This window comes from Oncorhynchus tshawytscha, unplaced genomic scaffold (assembly GCF_018296145.1).
Source record: "Oncorhynchus tshawytscha isolate Ot180627B unplaced genomic scaffold, Otsh_v2.0 Un_contig_852_pilon_pilon, whole genome shotgun sequence".
NCBI classification, from domain to species: Eukaryota; Metazoa; Chordata; class Actinopteri; order Salmoniformes; family Salmonidae; genus Oncorhynchus; species Oncorhynchus tshawytscha.
In genome coordinates this window covers 32,501-45,000 of record NW_024609586.1, presented here as the reverse complement: position 1 = coordinate 45,000, position 12,500 = coordinate 32,501, and the positions used below count along the sequence as shown (strand labels likewise).

At 44.6% G+C, this 12,500-nt stretch overlaps 1 protein-coding gene across 1 annotated transcript in view; it reads right to left on the bottom strand.

Moving 5' to 3' along the window:
• LOC112239990 (receptor-type tyrosine-protein phosphatase S) overlaps positions 1-12,500 on the bottom strand; it is a 68,177-nt gene that overhangs the window by 23,594 nt on the left and 32,083 nt on the right. The window contains 3 exon segments of the mRNA XM_042316074.1: positions 5,924-6,102; positions 8,874-9,054; positions 9,891-9,995. Coding sequence (XP_042172008.1) covers positions 5,924-6,102; positions 8,874-9,054; positions 9,891-9,995 — 465 coding nt within the window.

Below are 12,500 nucleotides of genomic sequence, written 5' to 3'. Positions count from 1 at the left end.
GTTGTGGCCTCTTTATGTAGTGTTGTGGTCTCTCTTTATGTAGTGTTGTGGTCCATTTATGTAGTGTTGTGGTCTCTCTTTATGTAGTGTTGTGGTCTCTTTATGTAGTGTTGTGGTCTCTTTATGTAGTGTTGTGGTCTCTCTTTATGTAGTGTTGTGGTCTCTTTATGTAGTGTTGTGGTCTCTTTTATGTAGTGTTGTGGTCTCTCTTTATGTAGTGTTGTGGTCTCTCTTTATGTAGTGTTGTGGTCTCTCTTTATGTAGTGTTGTGGTCTCTCTTTATGTAGTGTTGTGGTCTCTCTTTATGTAGTGTTGTGGTCTCTCTTTATGTAGTGTTGTGGTCTCTCTTTATGTAGTGTTGTGGCCTCTTTATGTAGTGTTGTGGTCTCTCTTTATGTAGTGTTGTGGTCTCTCTTTATGTAGTGTTGTGGTCTCTCTTTATGTAGTGTTGTGGTCTCTTTTATGTAGTGTTGTGGTCTCTCTTTATGTAGTGTTGTGGTCTCTCTTTATGTAGTGTTGTGGCCTCTTTATGTAGTGTTGTGGCCTCTTTATGTAGTGTTGTGGTCTCTCTTTATGTAGTGTTGTGGTCTCTCTTTATGTAGTGTTGTGGTCTCTTTATGTAGTGTTGTGGTCTCTCTTTATGTAGTGTTGTGGTCTCTCTTTATGTAGTGTTGTGGTCTCTCTTTATGTAGTGTTGTAGTGTCTCTCTTTATGTAGTGTTGTGGTCTCTCTTTATGTAGTGTTGTGGCCTCTTTATGTAGTGTTGTGGTCTCTCTTTATGTAGTGTTGTGGTCTCTTTATGTAGTGTTGTGGTCTCTTTATGTAGTGTTGTGGTCCATTTATGTAGTGTTGTGGTCTCTTTATGTAGTGTTGTGGTCTCTTTATGTAGTGTTGTGGTCTCTTTATGTAGTGTTGTGGTCTCTTTATGTGTTGTCTCTCTTTATGTAGTGTTGTGGTCTCTTTATGTAGTGTTGTGGTCTCTCTTTATGTAGTGTTGTGGTCTCTCTTTATGTAGTGTTGTGGTCTCTCTTTATGTAGTGTTGTGGTCTCTCTTTATGTAGTGTTGTGGCCTCTTTATGTAGTGTTGTGGTCTCTTTATGTAGTGTTGTGGTCTCTCTTTATGTAGTGTTGTGGTCTCTCTTTATGTAGTGTTGTGGTCTCTCTTTATGTAGTGTTGTGGTCTCTTTATGTAGTGTTGTGGTCTCTTTATGTAGTGTTGTGGTCTCTTTATGTAGTGTTGTGGTCTCTCTTTATGTAGTGTTGTGGTCTCTTTATGTAGTGTTGTGGTCTCTTTATGTAGTGTTGTGGTCTCTCTTTATGTAGTGTTGTGGTCTCTCTTTATGTAGTGTTGTGGTCTCTCTTTATGTAGTGTTGTGGTCTCTCTTTATGTAGTGTTGTGGCCTCTTTATGTAGTGTTGTGGTCTCTCTTTATGTAGTGTTGTGGTCTCTCTTTATGTAGTGTTGTGGTCCATTTATGTAGTGTTGTGGTCTCTCTTTATGTAGTGTTGTGGTCTCTTTATGTAGTGTTGTGGTCTCTTTATGTAGTGTTGTGGTCTCTCTTTATGTAGTGTTGTGGTCTCTTTATGTAGTGTTGTGGTCTCTCTTTATGTAGTGTTGTGGTCTCTCTTTATGTAGTGTTGTGGTCTCTCTTTATGTAGTGTTGTGGTCTCTCTTTATGTAGTGTTGTGGCCTCTTTATGTAGTGTTGTGGTCTCTTTATGTAGTGTTGTGGTCTCTCTTTATGTAGTGTTGTGGTCTCTCTTTATGTAGTGTTGTGGTCTCTCTTTATGTAGTGTTGTGGTCTCTTTATGTAGTGTTGTGGTCTCTTTATGTAGTGTTGTGGTCTCTTTATGTAGTGTTGTGGTCTCTCTTTATGTAGTGTTGTGGTCTCTTTATGTAGTGTTGTGGTCTCTTTATGTAGTGTGGTGGTCTCTCTTTATGTAGTGTTGTGGTCTCTCTTTATGTAGTGTTGTGGTCTCTCTTTATGTAGTGTTGTGGTCTCTCTTTATGTAGTGTTGTGGCCTCTTTATGTAGTGCTGTGGTCTCTCTTTATGTAGTGTTGTGGTCTCTCTTTATGTAGTGTTGTGGTCTCTTTATGTAGTGTTGTGGTCTCTCTTTATGTAGTGTTGTGGTCTCTCTTTATGTAGTGTTGTGGTCTCTTTATGTAGTGTTGTGGTCTCTCTTTATGTAGTGTTGTGGTCTCTTGTCGTGATGTTTTATCCTATATTTGTATTTTTAATCCCAACCCTGTCCCCGCAGGACGCCTTCTGCCTTTTGGTAGGCCGTCATTATAAATATTTTATTTTATCTGGCTTGCCTAATTAAATAAAGGTTAAATAAAATAAAATACATAAATAAATAGCACTGGTTCCAATCCAAGTTCCAATGCCGTTTAGCAAACTCCAGGCGGTGCTGTTGTGTTCCACCCCAGGTGGTGCTGTTGTGTTCCACCCCAGGCGGTGATGTTGTGTTCCACCCCAGGCGGTGATGTTGTGTTCCACCCCAGGCGGTGATGTTGTGTTCCACCCCAGGCTTTGCAGTTGTGTTCCACTCCAGGCGATGCTGTTGTGTTCCACACCAGGCGGTGCTGTTGTGTTCCACCCCAGGCGGTGCTGTTGTTTTCCACTCCAGGCGGTGCTGTTGTGTTCCACCCCAGGCGGTGCTGTCGTGTTCCACTCCAAGCGGTGCTGTCGTGTTCCACCCCAGGCGGTGCTGTTGTGTTCCACCCCAGGCGGTGCTGTCGTGTTCCACTCCAAGCGGTGCTGTTGTGTTCCACTCCAGGCGGTGTGTTGTGTTCCACTTCAGGCGGTGCTGTTGTGTTCCACTCCAGGCGGTGCTGTTGTGTTTGGTTTTGCTTTGTCTGTTTCTTATCTTACTTTTTGATAGAATTGTTCATCTATTACAACAGTGGTACTCTACCCTCTCTTCAGGACTCCCAGCTGTTCCAAACCTCTCCTCAGGACTCCCAGCCATTCCAAACCTCTCTTCAGGACTCCCAGCCGTTCCAAACCTCTCCTCAAGACTCCCAGCTGTTCCAAACCTCTCCCCAGAAACCCCAGCCGTTCCAAACCTCTCCTCAGGACTCCCAGCTGTTCTCTACCCTCTCCTCAGGACTCCCAGCCATTCCAAAACCTCTCCTCAGGACTCCCAGCCATTCCAAACCTCTCCTCAGGACTCCCAGCCATTCCAAACCTCTCCTCAGGACTCCCAGCCATTCCAAACCTCTCCTCAGGACTCCCAGCCATTCCAAACCTCTCCTCAGGACTCCCAGCCATTCCAAACCTCTCCTCAGGACTCCCAGCTGTTCCAAACCTCTCCTTGGGACTGCCACCCGCTCCAAACCTCTCCTCAGGAACCCCCAGCCGTTCCATGTGTTTGATCTATTCTAGAACTAGCACCTGATTTAACTAATCATCAAGTCCTTGACTAGGTGAATCGTGTGAGATAGTTCAGGGGCTTTAACAACACGCTGAAACATCTGGGAGTCCCTGAGGAGAGGTTTATCTATAATAATATATCTATGCTACTGATGGAGTCCCTGAGGAGAGGTTTATCTATAATAATATATCTATGGTACTGATGGAGTCCCCGAGGAGAGGTGTATCTACAATAATATATCTATGGTACTGATGGAGTCCCTAAGGAGAGGTTTATCTACAATAATATATCTATGGTACTGATGGAGTCCCTAAGGAGAGGTTTATCTATAATAATATATCTATGGTACTGATGGAGTCCCTAAGGAGAGGTTTATCTACAATAATATATCTATGGTACTGATGGAGTCCCTAAGGAGAGGTTTATCTATAATAATATATCTATGGTACTGATGGAGTCCCTGAGGAGAGGTTTATCTATAATAATATATCTATGGTACTGATGGGGTCCCTGAGGAGAGGTTTATTTATAATAATATATCTATGGTACTGATGGAGTCCCTGAGGAGAGGTTTATCTATAATAATATATCTATGGTACTGATGGAGTCCCTGAGGAGAGGTTTATCTATAATAATATATCTATGGTAGTGATGGGGTCCCTGAGGAGAGGTGTATCTATAATAATATATCTATGGTAGTGATGGGGTCCCTGAGGAGAGGTGTATCTATAATAATATATCTATGGTACTGATGGAGTCCCTGAGGAGAGGTTTATCTATAATAATATATCTATGGTACTGATGGAGTCCCTGAGGAGAGGTTTATCTATAATAATATATCTATGGTACTGATGGAGTCCCCGAGGAGTGGTTTATCTATAATAAAATATCTATGGTACTGATGGAGTCCCTGAGGAGAGGTTTATCTATAATAATATATCTATGGTACTGATGGAGTCCCTGAGGAGAGGTTTATCTATAATAATATATCTATGGTACTGATGGAGTCCCTGAGGAGAGGTTTATCTATAATAATATATCTATGGTACTGATGGAGTCCCTGAGGAGAGGTTTATCTATAATAATATATCTATGGTACTGATGGAGTCCCCGAGGAGAGGTTTATCTATAATAATATATCTATGGTACTGATGGAGTCCCTGAGGAGAGGTTTATATATAATAATATATCTATGGTACTGATGGAGTCCTGAGGCGAGGTTTATCTATAATAATATATCTATGGTACTGATGGAGTCCCTGAGGAGAGGTTTATCTATAATAATATATCTATGGTACTGATGGAGTCCCTGAGGCGAGGTTTATCTATAATAATATATCTATGGTACTGATGGAGTCCCTGAGGAGAGGTTTATCTATAATAATATATCTATGGTACTGATGGAGTCCCTGAGGAGAGGTTTATCTATAATAATATATCTATGGTACTGATGGAGTCCCTGAGGAGAGGTTTATCTATAATAATATATCTATGGTACTGATTGAGTCCCTGAGGAGAGGTTTATCTATAATAATATATCTATGGTACTGATGGAGTCCCTGAGGAGAGGTGTATCTATAATAATATATCTATGGTACTGATGGGGACCCCGAGGAGAGGTTTGAGAAGCACTGTATTACAATAACTATTTCTATCCTCTCTTATATGTCCTACACAAATGTTTTTGTCAATGGACACATCCAATCAATGGACACATCCAATCAATGGACACATCAATCAATGGACACATCCAATCAATGGACAATTTCAAATAAATATCTGCTGTTTTCAGGAAGAAATGTCCATCTTTGATTGTTTAAAGTTGGCTGCTACCATAAGACCCTCCCCCTCACCTGTATCTGTCTATGAAGCTGCCGTTGATGTAGTCTGACCCCCTCCCTCCTCACCTATATCCGTCTATGAAGCTGCCGTTGATGTAGTCTGACCCCTCCCCCTCACCTGTATCCGTCTATGAAGCTGCCGTTGATGTAGTCTGACCCCCTCCCCCTCACCTGTATCCGTCTATGATGCTGCCGTTGATGTATTCTGACCCCCTCCCCCTCACCTGTATCCGTCTATGATGCTGCCGTTGATGTAGTCTGACCCCCACCCCCTCACCTGTATCTGTCTATGATGCTGCCGTTGATGTAGTCTGACCCCCTCCCTCCTCACCTGTATCCGTCTATGAAGCTGCTGTTGATGTAGTCTGACCCCCTCCCCCTCACCTGTATCCGTCTATGAAGCTGCTGTTGATGTAGTCTGACCCCCTCCCCCTCACCTGTATCTGTCTATGAAGCTGCCGTTGATGTAGTCTGACCCCCTCCCTCCTCACCTGTATCTGTCTATGAAGCTGCCGTTGATGTAGTCTGACCCCCTCCCTCCTCACCTGTATCTGTCTATGAAGCTGCCGTTGATGTAGTCTGACCCCCTCCCTCCTCACCTGTATCTGTCTATGAAGCTGCCGTTGATGTAGTCTGACCCCTCCCTCCTCACCTGTATCTGTCTATGAAGCTGCCGTTGATGTAGTCTGACCCCTCCCTCCTCACCTGTATCCGTCTATGAAGCTGGCGTTGATGTAGTCTGACCCCTCCACTCCTCTGATTGGCTGCAGACAGACCCTGGTGGACTCATAGGGCATGATGTTCACCAGACGGTTCTTGAACTTGTTACACGGCAGGTTGGCACTCACAAACCTGGAGGTGTGGGCCTTCGCACTGGCCAACCGCTATGGAGGGGGAGGGAGATGACATAGGGTGTTATAATGTGACATAGCATTACATATTGTATCACGAGATATGACATGCGAGGAGAAGGGAAGTGTGGGCCTTCGCACTGGTCAAGCGCTATGAAGGGGAGGATGGTGACATAGGGTGTTATAATGTGACATAGCTACACATCCTGTAATTATGTGACATAGGGTGTTATAATGTGACATAGCTACACATCATGTAATAATGTGACATAGGGTGTTATAATGTGACATAGCTACACATCATGTAATAATGTGACATAGGGTGTTATAATGTGACATAGCTACACATCATGTAATAATGTGACATAGGGTGTTATAATGTGACATAGCTACACATCCTGTAATTATGTGACATAGGGTGTTATAATGTGACATAGGGTGTTATAATGTGACATAGCTACACATCCTGTAATTATGTGACATAGGGTGTTATAATGTGACATAGGGTGTTATAATGTGACATAGCTACACATCCTGTAATAATGTGACATAGGGTGTTATAATGTGACATAGCTACACATCCTGTAATTATGTGACATAGGGTGTTATAATGTGACATAGGGTGTTATAATGTGACATAGCTACACATCATGTAATAATGTGACATAGGGTGTTATAATGTGACATAGGGTGTTATAATGTGACATAGCTACACATCCTGTAATAATGTGACATAGGGTGTTATAATGTGACATAGCTACACATCCTGTAATTATGTGACATAGGGTGTTATAATGTGACATAGGGTGTTATAATGTGACATAGCTACACATCCTGTAATTATGTGACATAGGGTGTTATAATGTGACATAGGGTGTTATAATGTGACATAGGGTGTTATAATGTGACGTAGAATGACACAGCAGAACAGAACAGTGCACGACTTAATATTTAAGCTTGACCCCTAGCATTGGCTAGATGCTGTGGGACGCGATATGTCACGACATAGTGTGTTATAACAAGATAGGATATGGCTTAACAATTCATAAGAAAATATCACATGAAAATATCACATGACATAATGAATTATAGAACAGAGTATGACCGCTATACAGTTCAGTTTGCACAGAGTCTAACAAATAGGAGGAGAGAGGGGAGAAGAGAGGGGGAGGAGGAGGAAGAGAGGGGGAGGAGGAGGAAGGGGGGGGGGGGGAGAGAAGAGAGGGGGAGGAGGAGGAAGAGAGGGGGGAGGAGGAGGAGGAGGAGGAAGAGAGGGGGGAGGAGGAGGAAGGAGGAAGGGGGGGGAAGAGAGAGGGGGAGGGGGTGGAGGAGGAGGAAGAGAGGGGGAGGAGGGGGAGAGGAGGAGGAAGGGGGAAGGGGGGTGGAGAGAAGAGAGGAGAAGAGAAGTGGGAGAGGAAACCAAAGGCCCCCTGGCTGTCTCAACACACACATGTGAACCAGAGTTTATCCTGCGTCAGCGAAACCACCACACACACACACACACACACACACACACACACACACACACACACACACACACACACACACACACACACACACACACGCAAAAACACACGCACACAGTCTGACCGTTGCTTGACTCGGGTGAGAAAGAACAACAGCTCATTAGAGAGGGACAGAGAGGAAACTACAGGAAGTCGATGGAACACTGAGCTCTCAGCAGGGCCGGCGGTCAGAAGGGAATCAGTTGGACGGGCGTTTCATTTCCACAAGAGGAAAAGGAACCTCCTATATCCTACACGTTTCTTCATTTTTTAGGGTTTTTAGAGTATAGTACATGTCATTTAATTGGAGAAATAGATGATCTTTTAATGTGGCACGAACACAAGTCATGATGTTTCCATCTGACCGAGAAAAGAGGACGACATGTCACGCCGTTAACATGTTATACCCGTCTTGACCACACAGCATCAGATACATGGTCTACACATACTGAGACAGAGGGGGCGCTGTTTCACTGTCCACACAGCATCAGGTACATGGTCTACACATACTGAGACAGAGGGGGCGCTGTTTCACTGTCCACACAGCATCAGGTACATGGTCTACACATACTGAGACAGAGGGGGCGCTGTTTCACTGTCCAGATAGCATCAGATACATGGTCTACACATACTGAGACAGAGGGGGCGCTGTTTCACTGTCCAGACAGCATCAGATACATGGTCTACACATACTGAGACAGAGGGGGCGCTGTTTCACTGTCCACACAGCATCAGATACATGGTCTACACATACTGAGACAGAGGGGGCGCTGTTTCACTGTCCACACAGCATCAGGTACATGGTCTACACATACTGAGACAGAGGGGGCGCTGTTTCACTGTCCAGATAGCATCAGATACATGGTCTACACATACTGAGACAGAGGGGGCGCTGTTTCACTGTCCAGATAGCATCAGATACATGGTCTACACATACTGAGACAGAGGGGGGCGCTGTTTCACTGTCCAGATAGCATCAGATACATGGTCTACACATACTGAGACATCAGATACATGGTCTACACATACTGAGACAGAGAGGTGCTGTTTCACTGTCCAGACAGCATCAGATACATGGTCTACACATACTGAGACAGAGAGGTGCTGTTTTGCTCGGACATTTTATCTGAAATTGATGACTCTTGCTGTCGCCGCACGTCTCGGTCAAAATAAATGATCAATATTTAAATATTTGATTTGAACCCGGGCACCGAGGTACGCAGGCCCTGGATCTCACAGACACAACATTATTTCCCCCCTAGAACAGCACCACAGAACCCTAGAACCTTGACAACGCACCTTGAACTCCAGTTCCGTGCCCGTGACGTTCTCCACCGGTTCTATCTGGGTCAGTCTCTGGATGTAGGCGTGAAGGTTCCGCGCCGGAACCTCGGTGTTGCCGCAGGCGACAGCTTCCAGCAGCGCGTCGTGGATAAAGGCGTACTGATCCTCCGTCTGCACCATGTAGTTCCGCTGGGACCTAAAAGTTGAATGTTTCAGTCAGGGTTCATTTACTGGTAACACTGGTAATCACAGAGTCTTGGTTTCAGTTAGCATTTACTGGTAACACTGGTAATCAGAGTCCTGGTTTCAGAGTCCTGGTTTCAGTTAGCATTTACTGGTAACACTGGTAATCAGAGTCCTGGTTTCAGTTAGCATTTACTGGTAACACTGGTAATCACAGAGTCCTGGTTTCAGTTAGCATTTACTGGTAACACTGGTAATCACAGAGTCCTGGTTTCAGTTAGCATTTACTGGTAACACTGGTAATCACAGAGTCCTGGTTTCAGTTAGCATTTACTGGTAACACTGGTAATCACAGAGTCCTGGTTTCAGTTAGCATTTACTGGTAACACTGGTAATCACAGAGTCTTGGTTTCAGTTAGCATTTACTGGTAACACTGGTAATCACAGAGTCCTGGTTTCAGTTAGCATTTACTGGTAACACTGGTAATCAGAGTCCTGGTTTCAGTTAGCATTTACTGGTAACACTGGTAATCACAGCGTCCTGGTTTCAGTTAGCATTTACTGGTAACACTGGTAATCACAGAGTCCTGGTTTCAGTTAGCATTTACTGGTAACACTGGTAATCACAGAGTCCTGGTTTCAGTTAGCATTTAGTTAGCATTTACTGAAAAGAGTCTGAAAAATATTATTAAAAAAAAGATTATAATATAATTAATATAATGTCTGCTCCTACGTGGTCCCCTACAGTGGCAGTTGGTTCAACGTTCTGAAAATTAACGCTTGTTGGATGATAGATCCCCCCGCCCAGCCCCGCCCAGCCCAAACAAAGTGATTCAACATCCCATTTACCTCATGAGGGTCACGTGACCGTAGATGTCAACTGTCTTCTCGTGTTTGATTCGCTCCACCATGGCGTCAATCACGATGAAACAACCAGTCCGGCCCACTCCAGCACTGAGAAAAGGAACAAGAGACATGTTGGATAATCATTCTAGAAGTTAATCTATGTATTTTAATCTTTATTTAACTAGGCAAGTCAGTTAAGAACAAATTCTTATTTTCAATGACGGCCTAGGAAAAGTGGGTTAACTGCCTTGTTTAGGAGCAGAAAGACAGATTTGTACCATGTCAGCTCGGGGATTTGAACTTGCAACCTTTCGTTAACTAGTCCAACGCTCTAACCACTAGGCTACGCTGCCGCCCCTACACTCTAACCACTAGGCTACCCTGCCGATGTATCACAGTATCATCTGTAGGATGACATATTAAAACAAGCTCCACTCCAGAGAAGGTAACACACACACACACACACACACGCATGGACATACACATACACACATGGACAAACACACACATCCATTCCACACACATGGACATACACACACACACACACACACACACACACACACACACACACACACACGCATGGACATACACACACACACACACACACACACACACACACACACACACGCATGGACACACACACACACACACACACACACACACACACACACACACACACACACACACACGCATGGACATACACACACACACACACACACACACACACACACACACACACACACACACACACACACACACACACACACACACACACACACACACACACACACACACACACACTTCAAAGGAAGACCCAGCCGTGACCTGCCCAACCATGCCTCTTTTCTAGACAAACTCAACTCATTTTATGCTTCGTCAACAACAACACCGTACCGTGCGTGAGGGCCTGTCATGCCAAATAGTGTCCCGCTCTACTCACAATGGGATTCCATAAACTATTAGTGTCCTATCAACATCACTATCAACATCCCTATCAACAGAAGTTAGAACTCATAGAATCCTATTGTGACGTAGAGGGGAACACCCCCCCGCCGCGCCGCGCCGCGCCGAACCAGAAGACTGGGTGATCTCTCTCTCCGAAGCCGGACGTGAGCAAGGTCTTAAATCAGGTCAACGCTCACAAGACTGGACTGTTCCAGGGAGCTTTCTCAGAGCATGTGCAGATCAACCTCTCCTTGTCCCAGTCTGTCAGAGCATGTGCAGATCAACCTCTCCTTGTCCCAGTCTGTCAGAGCATGTGCAGATCAACCTCTCCTTGTCCCAGTCTGTCAGAGCATGTGCAGATCAACCTCTCCTTGTCCCAGTCTGTCAGAGCATGTGCAGATCAACCTCTCCTTGTCCCAGTCTGTCAGAGCATGTGCAGATCAACCTCTCCTTGTCCCAGTCTGTCAGAGCATGTGCAGATCAGCCTCTCCTTGTCCCAGTCTGTCAGAGCATGTGCAGATCAGCCTCTCCTTGTCCCAGTCTGTAATCCCTACATGTTTAAAGATAACCAGGATCATTCCTGTTCCTAATACCTCCAAAGCTTCATGCCAGAGTGACCCCCACCCTGTAGCCCTCACATCTGTAAATCAGGAAGTGCTTTGAGAGGCTGGTTATGGCACACGTCATCTCCAGAAACACTAGAAACCCTATACCCACTCCAATTTGCATACCGCCCCAGCAGATCCACAGATGACACAATCTCAATAGCTCTCCACACTGCCCTCAGCCACCTGGACAAGAGGACCACCTACAGTATGTGAGACTGCTGTTCTGTAGCTGAGTGTCCACTTTCCTAACCCAAACCCCTGACCTTAAGCCCACCTACAGTATGTGAGACTGCTGTTCTGTAGCTGAGTGTCCCCTTTCCTAACCCAAACCCCTGACCTTAAGCCCACCTACAGTATGTGAGAATGCTGTTAATTTGTGATATTTGATTCTGAGTTTGGACATAAACTTTATTTGTGTGAACTATTTCTAAGATGGATATTTAAAGTTGTTCTGAACTCGCTCGGCTGATGCTGGCACATGCTCAGATCAAATACACCTCTGGAACGCCGATTTAAGATGTTTACCTGTCCTAGTCATTTAAAAACCAGGCCTATACTTACTGTGGTTATGACCTTGTTTACGATGATGTAAGATGTTTACATGTCCTAGTCATTTAAAAACCAGGCCTATACTTACTGTGATTATGACCTTGTTTACGATGATGTAAAGATGTTTACATGTTCTATTGCATAATCAACCTACTGCCATTATCAGTTTAATATTAGTGTGTATGTAAACAAACACATTACAGACAGACACTCCAGGCTGGTCCAACACACACACTTTCCCTCCTCTCCTATAAACCTGGCTCACGGGAGAGGGAGAAAGAGGGAGAAAGAGGGAGAAAGAGAAAGAGAGAGAGATTTTTTGACTATGCTCTTTCACTATGTACAGACTCAGTGAGCATAGCCTTGCTATTGAGAAAGGCCGCCGTAGGCAGACATGGCTCTCAAGAGAAGACAGGCTATGTGCTCACTGCCCACAAAATGAGGTGGAAACTGAGCTGCACTTCCTAACCTCCTGCCCAATGTATGACCATATTAGAGAGACAGATTACAC